Source organism: Aethina tumida, chromosome 1 (genome assembly GCF_024364675.1).
Source record: "Aethina tumida isolate Nest 87 chromosome 1, icAetTumi1.1, whole genome shotgun sequence".
In the NCBI taxonomy this organism is placed as follows: domain Eukaryota; kingdom Metazoa; phylum Arthropoda; class Insecta; order Coleoptera; family Nitidulidae; genus Aethina; species Aethina tumida.
The window spans coordinates 12127270-12153347 of NC_065435.1; the positions used below are offsets into that span (position 1 = coordinate 12127270).

At 32.1% G+C, this 26078-nt stretch overlaps 6 protein-coding genes across 11 annotated transcripts; 2 read left to right on the plus strand and 4 right to left on the minus strand.

The window, feature by feature from the left end:
* Positions 1 to 5241: 5241 nt before the first annotated feature.
* On the minus strand, positions 5242 to 15478 carry LOC109596382 (putative leucine-rich repeat-containing protein DDB_G0290503). 5 transcript variants are annotated; one of them, XM_049961334.1, is made up of 18 exons: positions 15197 to 15473; positions 14906 to 15140; positions 14615 to 14849; positions 13877 to 14196; positions 13149 to 13806; positions 11806 to 11949; positions 11366 to 11753; positions 11025 to 11314; positions 6973 to 10453; positions 6869 to 6919; positions 6575 to 6805; positions 6384 to 6518; positions 6272 to 6322; positions 5981 to 6211; positions 5821 to 5924; positions 5708 to 5768; positions 5564 to 5649; positions 5242 to 5499 (listed from the first exon to the last, which is right to left on the minus strand). In XM_049961334.1, the coding sequence occupies exons 1-18, from the start codon at positions 15348 to 15350 to the stop codon at positions 5365 to 5367; spliced, it is 6990 nt and encodes a 2329-aa protein (XP_049817291.1). In that variant the 5' UTR covers positions 15351 to 15473; the 3' UTR covers positions 5242 to 5364. The 5 variants fall into 5 exon arrangements, with proteins under 5 accessions (XP_049817291.1, XP_049817289.1, XP_049817290.1 ...); XM_049961332.1 differs by having other exon boundaries at positions 13083 to 13806; XM_049961333.1 differs by having other exon boundaries at positions 11426 to 11753; positions 13083 to 13806; positions 15197 to 15472.
* Positions 15479 to 15558: 80 nt separating this feature from the next.
* Positions 15559 to 23148, plus strand: LOC109596394 (lysosomal Pro-X carboxypeptidase). 2 transcript variants are annotated; one of them, XM_020011936.2, is made up of 6 exons: positions 15559 to 15726; positions 21447 to 21567; positions 21639 to 21821; positions 21879 to 22247; positions 22298 to 22652; positions 22706 to 23148. In XM_020011936.2, the coding sequence occupies exons 2-6, from the start codon at positions 21458 to 21460 to the stop codon at positions 23120 to 23122; spliced, it is 1434 nt and encodes a 477-aa protein (XP_019867495.1). In that variant the 5' UTR covers positions 15559 to 15726; positions 21447 to 21457; the 3' UTR covers positions 23123 to 23148. The 2 variants fall into 2 exon arrangements, with proteins under 2 accessions (XP_019867495.1, XP_019867496.1); XM_020011937.2 differs by lacking the exon at positions 15559 to 15726 and adding an exon at positions 20136 to 20257.
* LOC109596397 (phosphoglycerate mutase 1) lies at positions 17792 to 19351 on the plus strand. Its single transcript, XM_020011940.2, has 3 exons — positions 17792 to 17982; positions 18128 to 18625; positions 19040 to 19351. Exons 1-3 carry the CDS (start codon positions 17883 to 17885, stop codon positions 19204 to 19206), a joined length of 765 nt encoding a protein of 254 aa, XP_019867499.1. The 5' UTR covers positions 17792 to 17882; the 3' UTR covers positions 19207 to 19351.
* A 379-nt stretch (positions 23149 to 23527) lies between the features above and the next one.
* On the minus strand, positions 23528 to 24025 carry LOC126264322 (uncharacterized). Its single transcript, XM_049961797.1, has 3 exons — positions 23904 to 24025; positions 23733 to 23850; positions 23528 to 23675 (listed from the first exon to the last, which is right to left on the minus strand). Exons 1-3 carry the CDS (start codon positions 24023 to 24025, stop codon positions 23535 to 23537), a joined length of 381 nt encoding a protein of 126 aa, XP_049817754.1. The 3' UTR covers positions 23528 to 23534.
* Positions 24026 to 24353: 328 nt separating this feature from the next.
* On the minus strand, positions 24354 to 24982 carry LOC109596391 (probable salivary secreted peptide). The gene is made up of 3 exons (XM_020011934.2): positions 24788 to 24982; positions 24622 to 24739; positions 24354 to 24563 (listed from the first exon to the last, which is right to left on the minus strand). Exons 1-3 carry the CDS (start codon positions 24967 to 24969, stop codon positions 24423 to 24425), a joined length of 441 nt encoding a protein of 146 aa, XP_019867493.1. The 5' UTR covers positions 24970 to 24982; the 3' UTR covers positions 24354 to 24422.
* Positions 24983 to 25227: 245 nt separating this feature from the next.
* Positions 25228 to 25855, minus strand: LOC109596390 (uncharacterized). The gene is made up of 3 exons (XM_020011933.2): positions 25731 to 25855; positions 25562 to 25679; positions 25228 to 25507 (listed from the first exon to the last, which is right to left on the minus strand). The coding sequence occupies exons 1-3, from the start codon at positions 25853 to 25855 to the stop codon at positions 25367 to 25369; spliced, it is 384 nt and encodes a 127-aa protein (XP_019867492.2). The 3' UTR covers positions 25228 to 25366.
* Positions 25856 to 26078: the final 223 nt, after the last annotated feature.

The window sequence follows — 26078 nt, forward strand, 5'->3', positions numbered from 1 at the left end:
AGCAATTAAAGTTAATTACTGAATTCACAAACATATTTTATAAGTTTCAAAGTCTGGTTACTAAATATTTAATGTATTTGTGAAAATTACCTAAACAAAACTAAAGATGAAACAGTTAACATAAAAATCTTCCACATACAAATATTTGTCATTCTCACAATTAGTTTCGTATTTTCTACTTCATTATCCGGATGATTTATTTCCTATAAACTATATTGTGACTAACAATTGAACAGGATTTTCGTACTTTGATTGTTCCAGGAAGCAAGATTCAATAAACAATTGAACATTATTTTTTAACATTAGTCAGAGTTGCATCTCTTATCTTTGAACAGGCGTATAAATATTTATATTTTTACTGCAAGTATTACTAATGATTAACAATTTTGGTCGGATATAACATATTTATCGCATGTGGTTGAAACCGCATCACGTCTGTAGCAAAACCGTGGAATTTTCAAAAAATTACCTAATCAAAACCCTCCCTTTACTGTGATCGTCATTTGTCTGAAAAAAATGTCCGGTTATTCTTTCCCGGATGGATCTATTAAATATTTTGACACAGAACGTTACTACAAATATTGTATTTTACTTGTTTTTTGCTTGGAGCGTCGGAGCCTGTTGAAATAATTGGCGGTTCCTGGTTTCAGCATTCGTATTTATATCCTCATTATGTTTGATATATATGTAAATCGATACACGATTTTAATTTTAACACGTTTAATCGAGTGGGTTGGGTCGACACAATTAAACTATTACTGTTGATTGGCATATGCAAATAAATGGTTGGGTGCAAACATCTTGCAAAACAGAAATAATTGCATGTAGACTAAATAATTAATTTAACATTAAAATATTTACTATAAAACCGTTATAAATTAAATTAGGGCAGCTAATTAAGGGTAAATTTATTAAATTAATTAATTGTGTCTTATCTGACTTTAAATATATCTGTTAAGGTTTTTTACTTTTAGTCTAAACAAGTAAATCTAAATATTTATGTTAAATATAGGAGATCTGAATTTTATGTGGGTTAATAATAAACAAAGTTTAGCCGGATGTTATTTGGCTGTAGAAAACCACTAATAATCCGCAAAACCAGGAAAAAAATAATTGTATAATAATAGTAATGTTTAATTCTGGAAGCTAGCTGAAAAGATTATGTTTCATATTTAATGGCTATTCTCGAAATCCCCTGTATGCATCCTTTGAAACGATTTAGTTAATAAAAAAATTAATTGAATTGATTTACAGGTAGCTTAAAATTAAAGTTATTGATTATTGAATGCTTATGAATAATTTATACTAAAATTATCCTTTAATCTGAATATACATATAACAATAAATGATTTGTTTACATATTTACATTAAATGAGTGTTCGAAGAAATAAAGTATTTATATATATTAAAAGTAAAAATCCATTGAGTCACATTGGACTTTACCCTTAAATTGATTTAATATAAAATTGTGAGACATTTAGTGTTACATATAATTTTTACATAATATAAAATAAATAATTACGTTAATTTTATTTAAATACATTATTTAAATTAGTAGCTTTACATCCTGAACTATTAATAAATGAGTACTTACAGTAGTGGACATAATTATAGTAACTTAATAATATATATTAAAAATATAAGTTGTACCACTTGAATTACATGGCATGATCTATCGTGTTTTCTATTAATGTTGTATCTATTATGCAATTAGTCAATCTAATTTTATTCTCTAAAAAATTGCGTACTTTTTTATTTTTCAATGGACAAAATTATAGCAACTTTTTGCTTTATGGTCTTTCATTGCTCTCTGTGAATTTAAATCGATTATAGTTTAAGGATAAATAAGTCAATCGTTTATCGTATTATTAAAAAAATTAGAGAAACTGGCCAAGTGGTAGTCACAAAAAAAATTGTTTGAGTTTTCCAATCTTATCGTCAACTGAAATTAGAGCTAACCTGGAGGAAATGAGACATGCTGAAGAACTGTGAGAGAGTGGTTAGTGAATGAAGCTTTATTTGAAGTCCAATTTCAACTTGCTGAGGATCACATTCACTGGACCACAGAACATTAGGGACGAGTATTATTTAATGACGAGTCCAAATTTAACGTATAAAATATGAAGGTTCTACTTATATTCTAAGGTAGGTCACCTCAGACTGATTTAGGTACAAAGATGTAAATAAAAAATTGCTTTCACATATAGAAGAAATGATGCCCTTAATAAATATGTTTCAACATGAGGACGATCCCAAACACAAATCCAAAATTGCGACGGATTGGTTAAAGGATCAAACACAAATTTAAATGAACTCATCATAGCAATTCAAGAAGTTTGAAGGACATAGACCAAAATTATAAAACAAAAAGGATATTAAACAAAGTGTTAATGTTAAATTAAGTAACACAGATCATTAAAAATCTCCTTTAAAATTAAAGTTGCTATATTTATGTCCAGCTCAATTCAGAAAAATAAATGTACATTTTATAGAATATGAATAATACTGTATAAAACAACAATTTTAACAATTCACATTAAATATTTAAATATTAATATTTCAATTAGAGTCCAGCTATTCTCACCTCAAGAATTGATTATAGTATTCTCTCTCTCTCTCTCTATATATATAGAATAAGAAAATATGAGTTTTTAGAAGGCAGTTTTTAAAATTAATTTTATTTAAATACTTCACGTTAAACTAAAAATAGTCAAAACCGTTAAAAAAGTTGAACTAATGACCGCTACTGTACATAATTTACTTGCAAATTTGGTTATATTTATACAAAACTGCAAAGTAATACACAAAATTTGTTTATTAAATTATTCTGAAAAATTTGTGACTCACTCATAAAATATGTATAAGGTAATTAATACACATTTTGGTTGATAACATCAATAAAATACATACTAATATATTACAGAAATAGAACAATACATATCAATATAATAAATGATTTATTATTAATATTAGAAACTTTCTCAGAATCATCGTGTACAAAAAGGTCGCATAATTTTCGAAGCAGACACTTCAAAATAGTATTTAATCGTGTTGTGACCAATACTTAAGTGGAATTGTGTTTTTAGTTTTATTTTTTTCCCCATATAGGAAATTCCAAAATATTTTGCACCTGACCATTGTCACAGGTTACTTTTGTAAGTTCATTCGCTTTGGTAACAACAAACGAAATTGTAATCACATATCCATTTCAGACATAAACAAAAACAAATATTAAAATTAATCACGCCTAGTAATAATGCTAACTAATAACTAGTACATTTAAAAGTACTAATTTCTCTAATTAAATTTAAGTTAATCTTTCCAACAATTTTTACGGACGCCAATAATATACGGTATGATGCAATTTGTAATCCTAATTAAGTGTGCCTTGTGGAAAATTTATTGCTGGAACACAAAACGACCCGAAAAACATCTAAAAATTACAGAAAAAAACTGCTTCATCGCGTTTATTTAATTAATTTTGTCTAAAGTGGTTCTATTTTAACTATTCAAAGTTACTGAAGTAATTTAAGTTGATTTATTAATGACATTAATTAAAAATTATTAATCTTATACCACGTATTTTGTGATTATTTTAGGAAAAATGTTTTAAAAATAGTTGCACAATAAGATAAAATTATTTATAATTTTTATAATAAAATATTAAAAGAATTTATTAAACCAGGTGTAGTAATAGTAGGTCATAACTATTAAATGATTCATGTAATACCACACTAGAGTAATTTAATAACAGTCTTGATTATAAGTCTATTAATTATTTAAGAATTCACTAGAAAACAATAGTTATTTCTCTGAAGAGCGTGGTTTATGTGAAACTATTACGTTATGCCGGTAATTTTAGATTTATGCTTATTATTTAAACTATAATAGGGTATTTTATTTAAAAAAAAATAGTTTTTCCAACGAGTGACTATTAATAAAAGTTTTTTATATAATCCAATGACGGTACAAAATAAACGTCTTTTATATTTTCGAGTTTGGACCGTTTTTGCGTGATGTAAAATAACCGATTACATAACTGACGGAGTTTGTGGTCAGATTTTTTTTATTTTCGACTTGTAATTTAAGACACAAACAATATCATAATTGTGTTTTTGATGAGGGTGAAGGAATGAAGGAAATTCCCTAATTTGATATATTAGTATGGTAATTATTGTTGCAGAGAGTATCATAAATTACTTAATAATACATAAGAAGATGATTATTAAAAATCAGTAAATAATATATTTAATGGCATAGAAAATAGAACCAAAACATCCACTGATCATATTTCATTGTTTTTTGTATAGTAAATAATGAGTAAATGAGTGGCAAATGATTAGAAATTCGGACAAAAATATTATAATGATTTGGAGTTGGATCTCCATGATGGTCCAGCCATTGATTGATTACCTTTAATGGCATTAATTTAATGTGGTGGTCAATTTCGTCTTCATTCTAAGCCATCTCCACTTGAGACTGAAACTCAACCAAGGTCTGCAAAGGAAAGCTGAAATTCTATGATGTTCAATACATGTTCAAATTCAACCACTATCCTGTTGGAAAACAATTTCCTGGATATATCTTTCAAACTGGGTTGGTTTGTTCTCTTTCCTATGTCACTGAGTATACGTGAAAACTATGTGTAAAAAATAAACTTAATAAAAGCAATTTATTCATCGTTTAAGCAACAAATTTCGTGTCGTTTATTAGCACAACACTGCTAATTAACATTCTTGAAACTGTTTTAAGAAGTCAATTATACCATGTCTAAAATATGTGCCATCAATTTTAGAAACATTTTTATGCTTCAACGTTTATAAATATTTGTTCAAATTATGAATGGTTTTGAAGATTTCATGCGTATCAAACCGTGATCTAATTTAATTGTCTGCATTACAAGTACCGGAAGTATATTAGTCCTTTGTGGTTTGAATAACAGGTAGGTCGAGGACCGTGTATTTTTAAACCCCAATTTGTATGTTATTAATTTTTTGTTGTGAATAGTGAAGGTTTGATTTAAAACATCAATTTGATTGTTTTCTTTCTATCTGACACACAAAATACAGGTTAAATTAATTTAAATTTTATCAATAAATTATAATAATAATTGAACATTAACGTTTTGGAGGTCATTATAAGATAAATTTTATGTATTGAGAAGCTAAGAGCATTTTGAATCCTTCTAGAGTTGATTTATACATTTTAAGGTCAATATTGGTTATAAAGAAAAACTAAAAATATGAAGAAACGTTTATTAATTATTTTTATCAGTAATAAACATGTACTAATACTAAACTTTAGAACAAAATTAAAACTGAAATATCACAGTTCTTTCAAATAATACTAATGTGACAAATTAAATTATACGACAGGATCGTCTGGTGGAATGCCCAATCTCTTCTTCAGTTCAATGTTCTCACTTCGACGCAATCTTGCCAAACTTTCCAACTGTCTGTACTTTGTATGCAGTTTATGAAAAACAGTAGAATTTTGTATCTAAAAATAATAAATGAATAATTAAATAAATGAAGGCACATACAAGTTAAAGCAAGTATTTTACCAAGTTCTTGCTGAGGTAATCTTTTATATCAGCACATGACTTTTCGACTGTATATATCCTGGCCAGTAGCCATTCAGGGACTTTGTCTAAAAAGAAAACCACCATAAATTATCGTTAATGAACAATTATTATCAAAAAAATTACCATTTTTAAGTAACTGAATATTTTCATGTAAATTAATTGCTATATTTAACACATCCGTATCCTAAAAGAAAAGTTTTAATACATCGTTTTAATTTTTCAAATAGTAATTGTACCATCTTTAACAAATTAAATTCCTTCAGCTTCTGCTGTAATTCCTGAATTTCTTTCTCGTACATAGATATGTTGGTATCCTTGTCCTTTGTATCAATCAGCGAGTCTGAGAAAAGTAATATACTATGATTGTTTTATGTATTCATATCCTCCAATTCTTACCTTGATATTTCTTTTTAGTTATCACTAACTCATTTTTGGTTTCTTGGAGCTCCTTCGATAATTCTTTTATTTTATCCGCAGTCGGTCCCTCGAACACCGACAACTGATTTTGTAATTTTACAATCTCGTCATTCTCCTCATTCATTAGAGTTTCTAAATGATCTATCTGTTTGCGTAATTTCTCAATCTGTTCATCTTTAGAGGTGCATTCTTTGGCCAATTTTTCAATGTCTATATAAAATATTCAAATTTTATCAATAGTTAATCTCCACAATAAAATAAAAAACTTACCTTTGTTGGTTCTTTCAATGGTGCCTTCATGTATCTTACAAATCTTACAAGCTGCAAATTACAAATAGAATTTAATTTTATTATGTATTGCCGAATTAATGGTGATACTTACAGTCCACATTTCTGTATTTATCCTGCAACAATTGCTTAGATCTGGAATCTTCCTTCAGCTTCTTCTTTAATTGCTGAACTTCTTTCTCGTATAGAGAGATGTTGAAATCTTTGTCCCTTATATTGAGCAGCGAGTCTGAGAAAAGTAATATACAATGATTGTTTTATGTATTCATATCATCCAAATCTTACCTCGATATTTCTTTCTAGTTGTGACTAACTCATCTTTGGTTTCTTGGAGTTCCTTCGATAATTCTTTTATTTTATCCACAGTCGGTCCCTCGAACAATGACAACTGATTTTGTAATTTTATAATCTCGTCATTCTCCTCATTCATTAGAGTTTCTAAATGATCCACCTGCTTGAGTAATTTCCCAATCTGTTCATCTTTAGAGGCGCATTCTTTGGTCAATTTTTCAATGTCTATATAAAATATTTAAATTTTATCACCAATATTTAATCTTCCCAATAAAATAAAAAACTTACCTTTGTTGCTCCTCTCAATTGTCTCTTCATGTATCTTACAAATCTCACAAGCTATTAAAAATAGAATTTAATTTTATTATTGTCGAATTAATGGTGATACTTACAGTCCACATTCCTGCATTTATCCTGCAACGATTGCCTTTTCAACTTTCTGAGCTCCTGAGGTGACCTAGGTCTGGGCTCTTCCTTCAACTGGCTGGTGTTCATCTTCTTCTCCTTCATCACTGTTATCATTTCAACGGCTTCTTGATATTTCTTTAAGAGTTCATCCAACTTGTTATCCCTGTCATTTATCTCGATTAAAAGCTCACTGTACTTCTGTTTGTAGGATTTGGCCTTTTGATCCAAGTCTCGTATTTGCTTGGCCATTTTGCTCACCTCGATCTGGTGGTTTTCGGCCTCACAATTCAGTTTGCTGACGCACTGATTGGCCAATATCAGCTTCTTGCTCAAATCGACACTTTCCTTGAAGTATTTGTCGGCACGGGCCTTGTCCGAACTGACCGGCTTGCATGTCTGCAAGCTTTGTATATTGCTCTGTAATTTGGCAATCGTTTCACGCTGAGTGTCGAGTTCTTCTCTTTGCTTCTTTTTCTCGTTCCTCGCCTTCTTAAGGTGGTTCTCCAGGTCGTTGTTTTGTTGCGATAAAGAGATGATCGTCGCCTCCTTGGCATCCAGCTTGGCCAACATGTCGGAAATCTTCTGGGTGTACGTAATCTCGTTGCTTTTGAAGTTTGCAATGCAACTGTTGATGTGCTCAATGTGTTTGTTCAGGGCGGTATTCTGCAAAATGGTTTCTTCCATCCTGTTCAGGGTGAGCATCATGTCGGACTTGTACGTTTCGTTTTCCTCGTTCAACATGCGATTGGCCAGTTGTTTGGTTTCCAGTGCGTTGTGCAAGTCGGTCACTTCGTCGTTGGTTTCCTCCAACTTCTCGTAGATCATCTCGATGGTGGCGCACAATTGTTTGTTTTGTCCGGCCAGTGTTTTGGCCAATCGGTTTTGTTTGCCGAGCACGTTTTGGGTCGCAATGATGATGGCCTGCATCGCTTTGACTTCGTCCCTCGGTGACTTCTGGTTGGGGCTTGGGACTTGTATTTTGGCATCGCTGACGTCCACGGGAATGGATGACTCGCTTATTAGGTTCTCGATTTCCAGGTCGCTCTTCTTTACACACGCCAACAGTTCCGTGAACAGATTGCTGAAGCTTTCTTTTACCTTGTTGATTCTGTTCATGTGCTTATTCAGGTCGTCAATCTCTTTGCGGTAATTTTGTTCCTTCAGTTGTTCCAATTCTTTGCCCTTTGTAGCTGCAACTTTTTCCAAGTTGTTGAGATCGTTCATTTTTACATTGAGCTCCATTTGCGCCTCCTTCTCCAGTTGTTCCATCCTTTGTTCATAATCAGCCTTCAGGTCTTCCATTTGTTGCTGTAGCAAAGATTCTTTCATTACTGATGCTTGAAGGGACTTCTCATTTTCGGCAGCCACTTGCTCCAACTGCTTATTAATATTCTCCAGTTCTTGTAGTTTCTGGTCCTTCATACGCATTCCTTCCCACAGCAGAGTCAATTCTTCGGTTGAAATTTGCCTAGTTAAATTAACAATTTCAGTTTTCAATTCTGAAATTTCCCGGTCTTTCTCATCAACATCATGAATCCATTCAAGCTCTCGTCGTTCCATATCGTCTAATTTTGTTTTGTTTTCTTTCGACAATGCTTCCACTTGACTCCGCAACTTTTGAATTTCTACGTCTTTGTCCAAGACATGCTTATTTAAACTCCCAACACATGGATTTTGTGCGTATACACCATTTGTCTGGTGCATAAGCTTATCAATTTCGCCATTCAGTTCACTGATTTTGTTGTCGTTCAGTTTGATGGTATGTGTCAAACTAAGATTTTCTTCCCTCAGACGTATCAAGTTGTTTTCTAATTCCAAAATCGTTTCCTCCGATTTTTGGATCATCATGTGAAGTTCGTTGATCTGTTTGCAATGTTGATCCTGAGCCTTCATGATTGAGTTGCTACTTTCCTCCAAAGACTTAGCCAGACTTTCATTTTCCTGTGCGAACAGTTGCAGTTGATCTTTCAATTCCGTTCTTTCCATTGCGCGTTCTTCGTTCGAATTTGCGTGCATTTCGGTTAATTCTTCCACATATGTTTGTATTTTTGATATTTCCGTACGTGTCCTCAGAATATCCTGCTTCTGCTCTTCAGTTATCATTAGCAAATTCTCATATTTTACACGTTCTTCTTTTAATTCCAAATCTTTATCTTCAATTTTGTTGGATAGTAAGTTTATTTGTTCCTTGTAAGATATTTCTAAAGCATGGACTTGTTGTTTATGCTCATCAGTGAGAGACGTAATTTTGTTTTCGTATTTGCTTAAGTTCTTCATTCTAGTTTTCAAAGCAAGCAATTCGTTTTCCTTTTCTTTGAGACTCTTAACATTTTGGCTATTTTCCTCCCTTATCACTTTGATTTCCAACATAGTTTCGTCCAACTCTTTAGTTATAAAGGTGATTTGCTCCTTTAATTTACTAATATTATTTTCATTGTCTTTATTTTCCTGCCTTATAATATCTAATTCCGACTCCTTCTCCTTCAACACATCACTGAAACTATTAATTTCAGCCTTTAATCTATCAATATTTTGGTCCTTCTCGTCATTTTCCTTCTTCATTATTAACATTTGCGATTCCTTCTCCTCCAACTCTTTTGTTGTAATAATGATTTCCTCCTTTAATTTACTAATATTATTTTCCTTTCCTTCACTTTCCTGCCTTATAATTTCTATTTGCGACTCCTTCTCCTTCAACATCTTACTGACATTATTAATTTCAGCCTTTAATCCATCAATATTTTGGTCCTTCTCATCATTTTCCTTCCTCGTTATTACCATTTGTGATTCCTTCTCCTCCAACTTTTTTGTTATAGAAATGATTTCCTCCTTTAATTTACTAATATTATTTTCCTTGTCGTCACTTTCATGTCTTATAATTTCTATTTGCGATTCTTTCTCCTTCAACACCTCAGTGATGTTAATAATTTCAGCTTGTAGTTTATCAATATGTTGATCTTTCTCCTGCCTCATCTTTTCCATTTGAGATTCCTTTTCTTCCAATATCTGAGTCACCCTGATAATGTCATCGTTTGATTTATCAATATTTTGCACCTTTTCATAACTGTCCTGACTTATAGTTTTCATTTGCGTTTCCCTTGCTTCCAAAACCTTAGTTACATTAACAATTTCAGCCCTTAATTCCTCAATAGTTTTTAAGTGTTCATCACGCTCCTTCTTTATCGTTTCAATTTGCGAGCCATTTTCCTCCAACTCCTTAATTTTGTCAGCAATTTCAGTTTTCAATTGACCAATTGCTTGCTCTTGTTCTTGATACCACTTCTCTTTATTCATGATATTGGCATTCAGAGTTATCAATTCTTCACTCTGGCTTTGTTTAATCATCTCCCAACCGTCTATTGTTTGCTTGTATTTACTTAATAGCGTGTCGTATTTCAGGATCAAAGCATTCTTTGCCTGAGTTATTTTCTGAATTTCATCAAGGTGCTGGTTTCTCATAATTTCCTTTAAAAATAAATTTATTAAGCTCTAGCTATGGCTAAGGCCAGAAGTATGGGTCATCCCACGATTTTTTCCGTAATTCATTGCTCATGATTAACAAGAAACGAATATTAACCTGCTTTTGTCTTTAAAAATGGAAGTGACATCAACTTTATTATTTTCAATGGAACATGTTTTAAATTCTACATGTAAACGAAATTAAATAGCTATACTATGTCCAGAACCTAAACCCAATAGTTTTTGAGTTACTAATCTTTTTTCCAAAAACTGGTTGAACTAAAATGTCTGTAAAACTACAAAATTTGATGCTGAAAAGTTCATTTTTGGCATATACGTTAACCAAGGACAGACAATCCTATAAGGAACCATTATTAGTACTCCCAAATTTTATACAGGGTGTTAGTTATTTAGCTTTTAATTTATAAACGTTTAAAAATCACCAAATGTTAATAAAAAACAGGATTCTTAGAGTTATTTCAACTGGAAATATGTAAGTAAATATTTAAAGTAAATATTTATAGGGTGTCTCATACTTTAGGCCAACGCTGTAGGTTTCCAATAAATCAAAACTTACCTTCTCCTTTAGTAGTTCTTCAAGTTGACCATTCATTTGTTTTATTTCTTCAAGTTTATCCAATTGTTCTTTTTCAATCGTTTTCTTCTCGGATTTAATAAGGGCAATTTCACTATCCTTGTTTTTAATGGTAGCAATTAACCCATTTATTTCCATTTCTTTATCCAATAGCTGCTTTTTATATTTGTCAAGGTCTTGCTCCAAATTAAAAATGGAAAGGGTTAATTTATTCAATTCGTTATTAGTCTTATCGGGTGTTTCCATGAAGTTTCCGCCAGTCGCAGGCATACCTAAACACTTACATGTTGATTTCTGTATATATTCAGATGGATCGTCCTTACCTAATAAAATATCTTGTAAGGTATGCAACTTATTAGATAATTCTTCAAAGTTGATCTCACCTGGCTCCGCGATGGACTTTTGCTCGACAGCTTCAAGCATTTTCTCATCATATTCATAAATAAGTATGTTTTTCTCAATGATCTCTTGTTCTTTCATCGCAACGACGTCCTGCAGCCGTTTGATCTCCTGCTTCTGCGCAACGATCTGCTGATGCAGTTCGGTGATATTTCCAGTTCCAATATCTCTCTTAGGTTGTACACCTTTGCTCTCCATGTCTTCGATACGCTTAAGAAGCATCTGTTCTCTATCCTTGAACACTTTCTGATCGTGGTCTCTTTGAAACTGGAAGTCTGTTTCTAACTGGTTGTTAATTTCAGCTAACTTATTCTGAAAACGGACTTGTAAGAAAAGGGAAACACAAATTCATTGGTACGTTTACTTTCTCGGTGTCCAAGGTCTTGTTCAAACGTTCTAGTTTATTGTTGGATTTCTTCAAGTTAGTCACCTCTTCATCACTAGCAGCCAGCTTCTGTTGGAGCTCCTCATTGGCGGCCTTAAGTTCAGTTACTTGAGCTTGCAACACCTTCATAGTAACAAACAAAATTATATACTATATAAAGTAATATTTGTGATAAAATGTTTATTGTTTTATTGTGTTGAACGAATAAATATTACGCAAATTTGGTAAATAATATATTGTAACGAGAAATATTTAAAATATACGACGCGGTTAACCGTAGAATTTCTACTACAATCAATAGTTACTGTTAATATTAGGTTTAGTTAAAGGCCACATCGAAATCCATCGAATTTCAACCTTTTAGAAATAAATATTGTACGAATATATAAAAATAAATATTTAGTTAGTGTTAGTGTCAGTTTTAGTGTTTAGTTGGAGTGTTACAGCCTCATTTTAGTTATAGATAGTATATTTGAAACAGAATAAACGTCTTCTATTCACACCCAATAATCCACATAATCAATGAAAAATTGACTATTTTTAATTAAATATAGTACCGTCTAGAAATAAATGAACATAAGTGGGTGTTAAAATTTGTTTTAGGGTGTAATTTTAATTGTATATACTGGGAAAGAAAAAAAATTACTTTTACTCTCACTGAAGAATCCACATCTAAATATTGTAAGAAGAGAAGAAAAGAGATAAACAAATGATTAGTTAAGTTTTACTTGGAGTGTGTGGTGTTTAGTTGGAGTGTTAGTTTCATTTAAGTTATGTTCGTAAGAAAATAAACATTTTCTTCTATTTACAATCAAGAATCCACACTAAAATCGACTGGAATTCCACCGACTTGAACTATATATCGTGCGACTACAAACAAACAATAAAATCCATACATAAATCCATTGAAGTACAACCTTCTAGAAATAAAAATGATAGAGGGTTAGACATAAATATAAATATTTAGTCGTTTTTAGTAAAAATTTTAGTGTTTAGTTAGGGGATTAGTAGTTTCAGTATTAGAATAAATACCCAAAGGTCCACAGATAACTCAAATAAAATTCAATCGTTTTGAAATAAAAAGGTAAATAAGTGAACATTATTTAATGTTGTAACGGAAAAAATTTCATGTTCGTCTTATTCACCGTCAAGAATTCACAGACTAAAAACGTTACAACATAAATATTAGAGACAGGAATACGAAACGAAATAAATAAATAAATAAATAAATAAAAAATGGGCAGGCCCCGACGTACCTCCTCCGGTCCGGAAATGGAAACGCGGCAGTGTTTTTCTAGCCTGGTAAACTCTTTCAAACTTACGTAGGAGTTTTCCAGGTCTTCGTATCTTTGTTTTAAATTAGGGGAATGTTGAATTTTGAAGTTGGAGTATTCCTCTTGGGTCGCCTCGTACTTCTGTTTCATGGCATCGAATTCGGCTTGGAGTATTTCCATTTCTTCTTTGTATTTCGAGTTTTGTTCCTTCAACTCTTGGATCTGTTCTTCCTTCGATCCAAGCTCCTCCTCAATTTGCTCCACTTTGGGGTCCAACGTGTTCTTTTGGCACAAGCTTTCTTCGGACACGGATAGTCGGCTTGACACGGTGGTCTCGAGATCGGAGTCCTGTTCGGTGACGTTCAAAGGTTTGTTCTCGTTGATGATTGGAAGCGGCTGCCTTTTTACGAAGCGATTTAACTTCATAACGGGGGTGATAATGGGTAAGGCGCTAGTTTCTTTGGGGAAATCGAAGGCGGAGAATGTACGTCTACGATTCTCAGTCCTGGTTCCCTCGAAGCAGGCAATGGCATTCAGCTTCTGCTGAAGCTCTTCTATTTGGCACTTATTGTTGAATTCTAGCTGCCTTATTTTCTCTGCGTATTCCGATTTCAACAAGGCGTACAATTCCGCCTGCACTTGGTCGGTGGTGTTCACCTCGTTAACGATGGGTTGATTCTTAATTGCCTTAGCTCGTTGTGCAAACCTAAAGTTAACAGTTAATATATTAATATGCAAATCGTAACAACATTAATTTGTCAGCGGATAATGCTTACGCAAGCGTTGAGTTAGTTTCCTCGACGGACGTTAAAGTTATCGTTGCAATAACCAGTGTTTTGGCGTTGCCACCCAGTGCGTGTTGCAACAGCCTCGTCAATTTTGAGTCGCGAAAACTGATAAACTTCTCCTGGTCACTTAGCTGACGAATAACCATTCCCAAAGTCGAAAGCGACTTGTTAATGTGGACGCCTTCTTTCATGCGGACTCCAGCTGCCTTCGTCTGCGAAATTCTCTCAGATCCAGCCAAGTCCACAAAGTTTAAGGTGGAAACAGTTGCTGCATGGGACTGTAAGGCGCTCGTTTTTGCCTCAATCATCTAAAAAATTCATCAATTCATTTACATTTGGAATATTTCTAGTAACAAAGTTTATTCTAGCCCTTTGTTTCTTTATAAGTAATATATTTAAATAAATTAAGTAATTTGGTATAAAATTGTCTCTCTTTTTCAACAACTTAATAAATAACCTAAGCAAACATTTTGTAAATACTAAACAAACAGATTAAGAACAAGTCTGATTTGCATAGACTGCCAAAAATAAATGTTTATCAATAAAATTGTTCAATGCCAGACTTATCATTTATTTCATTTAATTATTGACAAATTAGAATTAATAAATAGTGTTGAGTCATGCATATTAATGAAAACAATATGCAAGTGTTACTAAATATATCAAATGACAGTGCATTGGAATGTCAGCTCTTCCAGCAACAATTAACAATAAACAATCACTTACAATTTTGAAAATGGTGTGGGACCTGCTGCTCCTCTCATTCATGTCAGTGCATCCAACTTTCCTATTCTTATTTCCTTGTCTCATGAGTGCGAACACTTGACTGGGATTGGATGCAACCTCTTCCTTCGACTCAACAAAATGATTTCCATCTCTGTCCTCCCTTACTTTCATGTCAGTATGCTCAGCACACAGCAAGTCATTCACTTTTTCGTTATAAATTTCGAGATAAGAAATCCTGAAAGGCACAGACAGTAAAGTGGTGTTTTACAACAGGGAATTTAGTGGGGTTACCTAATAAGGTACTTTCTGTCAGAATTATTCATTATTATGGAAAATATTTCTTCTACGGCTATTTGCATGATCCCAGGGGAAGTCTCAGAGCCCAACATGGTGTGGGTCTTTCCAGATGATGTCTGTCCATAAGCAAATATAGTGGAGTTGAAGCCCTCCATGGCTGAGGAAATCAGAGGCTTCACCGAAGTGTTGTATATATCCTTATTGGTTTTGTCAACATTGAAAATACAATCTAAAATGATAGCCCGTGAGTTAGACGTATGTCAATAAAATGCAGTGCCCACTTACCAAACGAATACGGCTCATTGCATCTAACGCCGTTATCATCGACTTGAAAAATAATATTTTTTTGTATTGTCCAATTGTCCCCCAACTTTTTCTTGACCTCCCTTTCGATCGAGGGTCGGGCCCTGATGGCCACTTGAATGTTGTCGGAGCTCATGGTGATGCTGGGACATTCACATGTTAAAACGCATCACAAAACAAAATAATAAAACAAAAGACTAAATGTTCGCTTAGAAACTTTCGAACCAACCGTTAAACCGGGTTCATATAAACTCCTGACTTACCGACCGGTATTACATCCCCACTCTTTGCCGTTTGTGACAAATGACAGCGATTGTTTCAAATTTATTATTTGATTTTGATTTAATATTATTAATAAGTGGCAAATGAAGAAATAAATATAAAGCTGAGGAGGTTATAATTAAGACCACTTATTAAAACATATTAAAAATATGAGCTAGACCATTTCAATTACTTGCCGGTATCAGTGTTTAATGTTTATTGTTTTTTCAGTTGTTGTCACTAAGCAACAGGTAATTTGATTTTATTATTTAAAATGCTTTAAACTGCGCACGATTTTTGTTTATTGTCTTTTCAGTTATTGTTGTCACTAAGCAACAAGTAATTTGATTTTATTATTTAAAATGTTTTAAACTGCGCACGATTTTTGTTTATTGTTTTTTCAGTTATTGTTGTCATTAAGCAACAGGTTATTTGATTTTATTATTTAAAATGCTTTAAACTGTGCACGATTTTTGTTGGACAAAATTATAAGAAGTTTTGCTGTATAGTATTTGATTGCTGTGATTTTAAATCAATTATTTGTTTCTTATAATTATTTAATAATGGTCGAAGGAAAACTGTCAGAAAAATTACGATTTAGCACTGCCAAGACCGGGAATGACAAGTAAAGATAAGGTTAAGCGTTTACGCAATGTTTATGTCGTATATTGGGAAATTTGTTCATTCGGAAATGCGTCAAGTTATAAATAAATAAATAGTCAATTAATATTCCTTTCACAACTAAAATTGTTATATTTATGTCCAGCTCAATCCAGCAAAAAAACTGTGGTGGTCAGAGAAATAACACAAAGTTTATATATAATAAATGGGAAGAATCAGTAAATGAAATCCTTTCTTGTCTTTAGCCAAATAAAAAATGAATTCATACAATATTAGGGAGTCTAGTAGAACAGTCAGACATCGACTGAATTAACAAAACTTAGAAGGATGTATTTCAGTAAAGAAACCACAAGAATATATTAATTATTCTTCAGAAGAGTACTTTAGAGTGATGAATCCAAGTTCAATAAAATAGGAATAGGTAAACAATACTTTCGTCGTCCTCCAAATGAAAGTTTGAACCCTAGATACACTACAAAATCTTTGAAACACTGAAGAAAACTATATGGTTTGGGGTTCCTTCCTTGGCATGGTATAGATTACAGCAATTATTGGTAAAACGGACCGTTTTATGTATAGAGATACCATGAGAGATCTAATGGAACCATTTGCACCGATAATTTACCATTTATAGAGAGGGTTGAATTTCAAATGACCATTGCTGATATCTAATTGAATCTATGGCTCACCATTTACAGGCAATTATAAAGAACAAAGGGTACCCAACAAAATATTAACAATTTAACAAGTTATGTATAAATTATTCAATAAATATATATTTTTAAAATGTGTGTTATTTCTATGAGCAACCACATTACACACTTATTTTGTTTAAGATTTAATTTAAGTAGAAATTATTTTGATTTAGGTTCAGAATGAACAAATCTAGGTAGAATATAGTGTCATTACTTTCAATAAAATATAAAATATATTGATTGTTTTCAATTAGAGGTATGCATTTCTCAATTAACAATAAATAGTAATATGTGATATTTCTCTGTCCACCCCTGTATATGGCATATACAGTACGAAAAGCGTTTAACCCGTCTGAGACATCATGCATGATAGAGACAGTGTTCCAATGTGAGAAACTTACTGTCTCTATTGCATACAATGTCTCTTTCAGGATTCAGATGGATCAAACTCTTTTTGTACTGTATATGTATATACAGTATAAAAAAATGTTAATAAAATATTATTTTAACAATTCACATTAAATAACATAGTTATTTATGGTCACACATGCTATAATAATGATTGTTATGATATAAATTTTATTCTGAAGAAAAAATTAATACTGTTAGAGTTTCCAATAAGTTGCATTCATCAAAATAATATTAAAAGAACAAAAAGGCCCCCCTAAAGTGATTCAAACTGGCCAAATTGTTATGAAGTGTCCCATACAATAATTTGAAAAAATATGAAAAATAGGGTGATACTAAACTAAAATATAATGAATTCCTACAGTCTTTCCTTGAATAATTTATCAGACAAAGTGTTCTGTACTTGGAAAAAGTTATATGTAAAAGTGACCTGTCAAATATCCCCCTTTTTTAACCTTAAAACAGTAAAAATTGTTAATATCCGGAATATCACGTGAAATTCGTCACGTCAATAAATTCAAAGTGCTCACCAAGATCCAATGCGCAAAATCAAACAACTGGTGCTGGCGCTCCGCGTAGCGACTTTCGAAATCACTTCTATTCACCTTCTGCCGGTCGACACGGTTTGACAGTTCGTCTACAGTTTTTGTGGTTAGTGCGATTGTTTTTTGACTTATATCACCATGGCACCCTACAAAATTGTCATGGTCCGTCACGGAGAGTCCGAATGGAACGAGAAAAACCTCTTCTGCGGATGGTTCGACGCCAATCTCAGCGAAAAAGGTGAGTATACAAGTACGACCTTGTGTGACCTTCCTCCTCATAACCATCGAAGAAGTTATTTTTCCCAACCCAACTCGAACACAATTAATTAAATACGCCCTTAACGGACTCCAGTAAGACAATTAAATTAATTTTGTTAAACCAGGAAAGCAAGAGGCCGTCAACGCCGGCATCGCTTTGAAAAATGCCGGATACAAATTCGACATTGCCTACACCTCTGTACTGACCAGAGCGCAAAACACCCTGAAAGCCATCCTCAACGAGATCGGCCAACAGGACCTCCAAACGGTCAAGACATGGAGATTGAACGAGAGGCACTACGGTGGACTTACTGGCTTGAACAAGGCTGAAACCGCCGCCAAGTACGGAGACGCTCAGGTCGCAATTTGGCGTCGTAGCTTCGATGTCCCTCCACCAGCCATGGAACCAGACCATGCATACTACAACACCATTGTCAATGACCCACGTTATGCTGAGGGACCAGCCCCAGATCAATTCCCCAAGTATGAGTCATTGAAACTGACAATTGAGAGGACTCTGCCTTTCTGGAATGAGACCATTGTGCCACAAATTAAGGCCGGCAAGTCCATTTTGATTGCTGCCCATGGTAACAGTTTGAGGGGCATTGTCAAGCATTTGGATCGTAAGTATTATTTGTTTTATTGTGGGTTTAAGTTGTTAAGTTATAGATAATGTTCGATAGGTAATGAATTATTACTACCCAAAAACTATCCCATACTTAGTATGTATGAAAAACTTTTTGGAAATGACTACAATAATTATTTGAGTAAGTTTTCATTCACCAGTTTCATTTTTTGGCTTTATGTGAAGTGATTAGTAATTATTTACTAAATTGTGTATTCAAAATTTGATAAAATTTCCAGAAAAAGAATTATACAAATGTTGCTTGTTATGAAGGGAAGTCATTTCATCTCACCATTAGTTGTAAAAATTGTAAATAACATGTTAATATTCTTAATCCATGCATGTAGGTGGGATAATTTTTGGTTACACATGATTTATAGAGCTTGGAACAATCATATTATTTCTATTACAGAACTTACTGATGATCAAATCATGCAATTGAATCTGCCAACTGGCATTCCATTTGTCTATACCTTGGATGAAAATCTTAAACCCATCAAGAGTTTGGAATTCTTGGGTGACCCAGAAACCGTCAAGAAAGCAATGGAAGCCGTTGCAAACCAAGGAAAAGCTAAATAATTTATTAAAGATTATCATGTTAATATTTGTTACTATTTTATTTTTTAATTTATAAATAAAATGAATGTATTTATTGATTTATGTACTACGAATGTCTTGTGAAGTCTATTAGAATGGCCAAAATAAAAGGAATGAAATGACAAAAGGTGTTTTTTAATGTTTAATGTTAAATAAAATTAGTAATATGATTAAATTATTTCTTTTCAATATTTTAAGTATTTTATGTTTTTGTCTGAAAGTGATTTACGGTGACTTGTTAGTAAAAATAACTTATTTACTGTTAAAAAATATCTAAATACATATTTTGAAAACGAATTTATGTATTTATTTTTTTAAATTGAATTTACTAAAAATAACATTTTAAATTTAATATTCTGTACGTCCCTTAAATTTTTTTGCTTTAATAAAATATGAGAATTCTAATTTTGAGCTCTTACAAGTAAATATATTTAAAATCTATAACGATATCTATTTTGTAACGTTTAAGTTAATTAAACATGTTTACAGAATTCTTCATTCACAAAATGTTTCTAAATGAAATCTGTATAGTAGAGTGAAACCCTCACATTAGTTAGAGCTCAAAGTCATAGATGCTACTGATAGGCAGAAACTAGAATTATTTGAGTAGAGTGAGCACAGTTCAAATGTAAAACTCTGTTATTAAATTTAACATATTATCTTAAAAATAATATTTATACACTTTATTATTGAAAATTATCTGAATATTGTAATATAATAAATTCATTATTTTAATTTTGAGCTACTTGGACTTCATAAGATTGAATTTCCTGACTGATTTTTTAATATTTGCAATGTTTGTATAATCATGGAAAGTCCAGATCTGTTTTATCTGGTTTTATCACAGATTCATTCCGCATTCTTCTCATCCATGTAACCCACTTACTTCGGTACTTGGACTTTAGCACCTCGTTCCGGGTTCCACAGTAAACAAAGTTAAAACTATTTACAGTGTGTATCGATGTTCATGTGCACACGTTCACACTACAGTCTTTTTGTTCGAAATAACGAGTTTCCTTGTTTGGAATCCAAGGTAAAATCCATGGTTTTGTGCCTCATTGAATTTGAAAACGTTCAATACAGGGTTGGAATTATCTATGTTAGTTATACTGTTGCAGTATCTCATAATTAGTAGACATTAATTTACTACAATCATGGCGAAAAGTATGATAAATAACGATTTCTTCTTGTTTTTTAACTATTAAAAATGGTAATAGGGCTGAATGAACAACTTCCATAAGCAACAAATGGAGGGAAACTATTAAATTCTTTTGATATTATTAAAAAAGCATTATTTTTCTTTTGTTTTCTATACAAAAAGTATGAGTTTTAAATTCCATTTGGTTTAACTTTTTCTTTATTTGTTGGTTGAAGTTGGTGAACCAATGAGTGCCTCAATGGTTAGGAGAAGACTTGGAAAAACTGATTTAAAAGGATGCAAGACTTAAAAGAGACTATCGTCTGATGAGTCTAAATCTCAGAAGTTTTATATAAAGTTTTAAACGATAATATCCATATTAATCTATGTATCACACAAATACATCTGAGATAGCTTATTTAAGACTGCTGAGGATTATTTTATATTTGTAAAGAACGGATGAAGACACAAAAGTATACATCGGTATCTTGTAAAAGTAAAATTACAGCTTGATGGCTGGTCCAATCGCTACGTCTTAAACCAACAGAGCATCTATAGTGTGACTTCAGGAAGTCACCACTTAAGCCTTATGGGATAAAATCTTTCCAGCTAGTAGTACTTCAACCAATGAAATTAACGATACTTTTCTACCCTTAACAACATTGTTGGTAAACGAGTTTTCCCCACTATAAAAGCAGAATCTAAACAAAGAACTTAAAAGTATAAATGTCTATTACAATTATTGCCTGATTTATGTTACTCTTCTAAAATCACAAATGTGTTTAAAATTTACTTGAATCCTTCTTAGTAAAGCAATAAAATACCATCTCTTAAAACCCAATAAACTTGTACATTAAAATAATAACCACATGTTAAATTATAATCAAAATTTTGCTATTGTTACAGCGGAAACACATAATCGAATTACAAACAATAAATACACACACAATAAATACATAATTAAATTTAATTATTAATAATATCTTATTAGTTATCATTTTTATATTCACTGTTTGTATTGCGATAAACGTAGAGGTCAAAGGCTTGTCTCATTATTGAGTTAAATTGAAATATTGTTTTACAGTGCTCTTTACCATGTGGACGACGTTAGTGTTTGTGTTCGGATTTGTCCAAATTTATGCCCTTTCTGACACGCCGTATAATTACACCACAAAATATATAGATGTTCCAATAGATCACTTCAAGTAAGTGTTACACTAATAAACTGGTTATTGCTTATAATTGTTATGATGCGATAAATACGTTCCTGTTTTAGTTTTGTCAGCAACTCTACGTTCAAATTAAAGTATCTGGTCAACGATACGTATCATGTAAAGAACGGGCCAATATTTTTTTACACCGGAAACGAAGGAAAAATTGAAACGTTCGCACAGAACACCGGTTTCATTAACGACATCGCACCATTATTTAATGCTCTTATCGTCTTCGCGGAGCACAGGTACTTAAGTTTATTGACCTAATTTATGGGAAATTAATCAACAATCCTTTACGATAGGTATTATGGAGAGTCTTTACCATTTGGCAACAAATCCAACACTTCACCCGAGTATATGGGATACTTGTCTTCGTCCCAAGCACTTGCCGATTTCGTTTTCGTTATTGACCACCTCCAAACCCAGTATAAGTCACCGGATGTTGATAAACTTCCGGTTATAGCTTTTGGTGGTTCTTACGGAGGTATGTTGTCGGCTTGGCTTAGGATGAAGTACCCTGCGAGTGTGACCGGAGCAATAGCCGCATCTGCCCCAATTTGGCAGTTTGAGACGCCGTGCAAACTGTTTAACAAAATTGTCACTTACGTATACGACGTTATGGGGACCCAAACGTGTTCGAACGTGATTAAAACCTCTTGGGCAATTCTCAGGTGAGTATTTTGATAGTGTACAATTAGAAAAGTCTAATTTTTCCTTTTAGAGCTCAAGCCCAGTCTGATGCAGGTAAAACGTGGTTGTCTCAGGAGTTCAAACTGTGCAAACCTTTGAAGACGGATGCAGACACCAACGATCTAGTGGATTGGATTGCTGAGATTTACGTTAACTTAGCTATGGTCAATTATCCTTACGAAACAAGCTTTCTTGCCCCCTTACCACCAACGCCTGTCAGAGAAGTTTGCAGGGCTATTAAAAGTGTCAATATTACATCTGATAGGGACCATCTGAAAGCTATCAATTTGGGGTTGAACATTTATACTAATTACACGAAGAAAGCCAAATGCAATGACATATCATCAACAAGTGCTGGCTTGGGGGAACGTGAATGGGGATTCCAGGTAATATACATGTAACGTTGCCAAAATACATAAAATTTACTTGTTTGTTTTAGAGCTGTACAGAAATGGTCATGCCTATGTGCTCCACCGATGAAGACATGTTCGAAAATGAGCAGTGGGACTTCAAGAAGGTACAAAAAGAGTGTATGACCAACTATAAGATACAACCGAATGATCCGTTGCTTGCTGTCAAAGAATATGGTGGTAAAGATCTGCGTACTGCTTCTAATATAGTATTCAGCAACGGTTTAATGGATCCTTGGTCTAGTGGTGGTGTGTTGAGCAATCCGTCACCAAAAGTCTACTCCGTTGTTTTACCTGATGGTGCCCATCACTATGACTTAAGGGCTGAAAATGCCAAAGATACAGCAACTGTAAGAGATGTCAGGAAGTTCCATATTAGTAAGATTCGTGATTGGATAAATTCATATTATAAACAAAACCTGACACCTCAAATTAAAGTGTTTTAGATCAATAAAATTATAGTTTGATTAGTTTTTTTTGATTTCATTTAATATAAATTAAGTTAAATATATAATTAAAAACAATTTTGCCTCATACTTTTATAAATTTAATGTTCATTTAAGATTTATGTGGTCTTATCACAAATCTCTTATTTTAATCTACAGAAGAGACTTTGTATTATCTATTTTCCTATTGAATAAGAAGTGCTATCTATTTATCTTAAGTGCTTCATTTTTTAAAAAACAATTATGTTCTTAAATTAGTTTTTATTGTAATAAAAACCAAATATTATTTAAATTTTACCGAATATTTTTATGTACTTTTTATTATTTCAATTTACTAATTAAATTATAATTTATAAGAATTAGTACTCTTAATTATTAATATTATTATAAGTCTATTTGCTTGTCAAACATTTTATTCAGTGTATATTGAAATGATGAAGCCCATTCCCTTACAAAATTGTGATACCATACTGATAGTCACATGAGTGGCTCCAATGCCTCCAGTTTCGATATTCGGATAACCCCCCTGGTTGTTACCAATCAAATCGTCAACCTAAAATAGGATAAATAATCTAACACTCATCTAAATCTAAAATGGTCAGATATTTACATAAATACATGTAATTTTTTTATCATTTGTAACCCCTTCTGACGGAAATTTTCTGGTTTCGGTAATTGTTTGCAAAAATTTACCTTTTTCGTACACTTGAGTTTGATAAGCCAGATTACTGAAACATTAAATTGGCTCGAGTTTAATTCAAAACAGAAGTATGGTACTTACTTGGCTGACCCCAAACATAAGTCAATGTTGTGTACGTCACTTTTAACACTTGGTGTCTTGATGGACTTGCCAAAAACGACAACCAAAAGGACACAAACCACGATCAATTTTGTAAATGCCATATTGTCGAGTGAACTGTTTTTTGGAATTGACTAAATTTATTGGAATTCTTATCATATCCTTGATGCTGATCTTTAGGGTACTTCACATTATTGCCCAAATTAGTTTTTTATCAATATCAATTGTGATGTAATTAATATATTAAATGAAAATACAAACCTAAAAAGGAATAAATATTTTAATTGGGTACTGTCTAATATTCAGTTTCAAAATTAATTGTGTGGTTTTAGTGTTTATTTAGTTTAAATTGATGTGATGATTTTCATTTAATCAGTTATTTTACTCCAAAGTTGGTGAAATAAAAGTTTAATTAATTATCCAATATTATTATTTAATTTTTATTGTTCCAATTTATTAATTAAAACATATTTTAAAATTATATTAATATGAAAAACAATTTTATTCAGTGTATATTGAAATAATGAACGCCATTCCCTTCGACCATTGTGATACCATTTTGATAGTCACATGGGTGGCTCCAATGCCACCATCTGTGATTGTGGGATAACCACCCTCACCGTTTCCAATCAAGTCGTCAACCTAAATTCAAAATAAATTATGTGAAACTTATCTAAAACATAAATTTGTACAAACTTACATAAATACAAGTAATCTTAGCATTATTTATAACTCCTTCCGATGGATATTTTCTAACTTCAGAAAGTGTTTGGAAAAGTTTACCTTCATCGATCACTTGAGTTTGGTATACCAGTTTACTAAAATAAAAAAATAATAATGGATTAATTTAAAACATGGTTACTTACTTTGCGTTTCCTGTACATAAGTCAATGTTATGTACGTCACTTTTGACTTTTGGTGTTTCGATGGATTTGCCAAAAACGGCAACCAAAAGTGCAGACACAACGATCAAACTTTTAAATCCCATGTTGTCGACTGAATGGATAGTTTCTTTGGGTGAGAGTGCATTTATTGTAAATCTTATCATATCTTTGCATCCATCTTTGGGGTACTTATTTTTCAGATTAATATTATTTTTTATCAATTTATCTGGAATATTAATTTGGTAACGTAATTTTATATATTAAAGTATTTTGATAATAGTTAAAAATGAAACAATTTTAGAAGTTGAACTTGCTTTTTTTGGATAATCTTCTATCAACAATAAATACGAAGAAATAATGTAGTAAAAACACATTTTGAATTTATTTTTTATTTTGGTACTTTATATTAAAGTATTACAAATTTTTAAAAAGATGAATGACGTAATAATTTTTTGTTAATATAATTTTTAATATTAATTCATGAACTAAAACATAATTTAAATTGTACGGATTAATACTCAAATTACATATTATTATAAATCAATTTGCTTATCAAACATTTTAGGCAGTGTATATTGAAATGCGGAAGGCCATTCCCTTAGACAATTGTGATACCATTTTGATAGCCACATGAGTGAATCCAATGCCACCACTGTCTAATGTGGGGTAACCTCCATTATTATTACCAATTAAATCTTCAACCTAAAAAATAAAACATATTAGAGTTAAAGAACCACGAAATATTCACACACTGACAAAAATACAAGTAATTTTTGCCGTATTTGTAGTTCCTTCTGATGGATATTTTCTAATTTCAGTAAGTTTCTGCAAAAATTTACCTTCTTCAATCACTTCAGCTTGGTATACGAAATGGCTAAAATATTAGGTTGGTAACTTAAGTTAAATTTAACATTCAAATACATACGTGGGGGCTCCCGGACATAACTCAATATTATGTACGTCACTTTTAACCTTTATTGTCTCAATGGACTTGCCAACAACGGCAACAACCAAAAGAGCACACGCCACGATCAAACTTTTGAATTCCATGTTTTTGACTGAATTGTTTCTTTGGCTTGCACTGTATTTATTAGGAATCTTATCTTAAGAATAGACTTTTTTTTTTAAATTTTACAATATCTTTGAGTATTAAATTGAAATGATTATAGTAAACAATGGAATAATTTCTTTTTTGTGATAAAAGTGAAGCAATAATATAGGAGAATAGTTGATGGATGTCTGAAAGTAAAAAATAAGTTAAGGAAAAAACTCT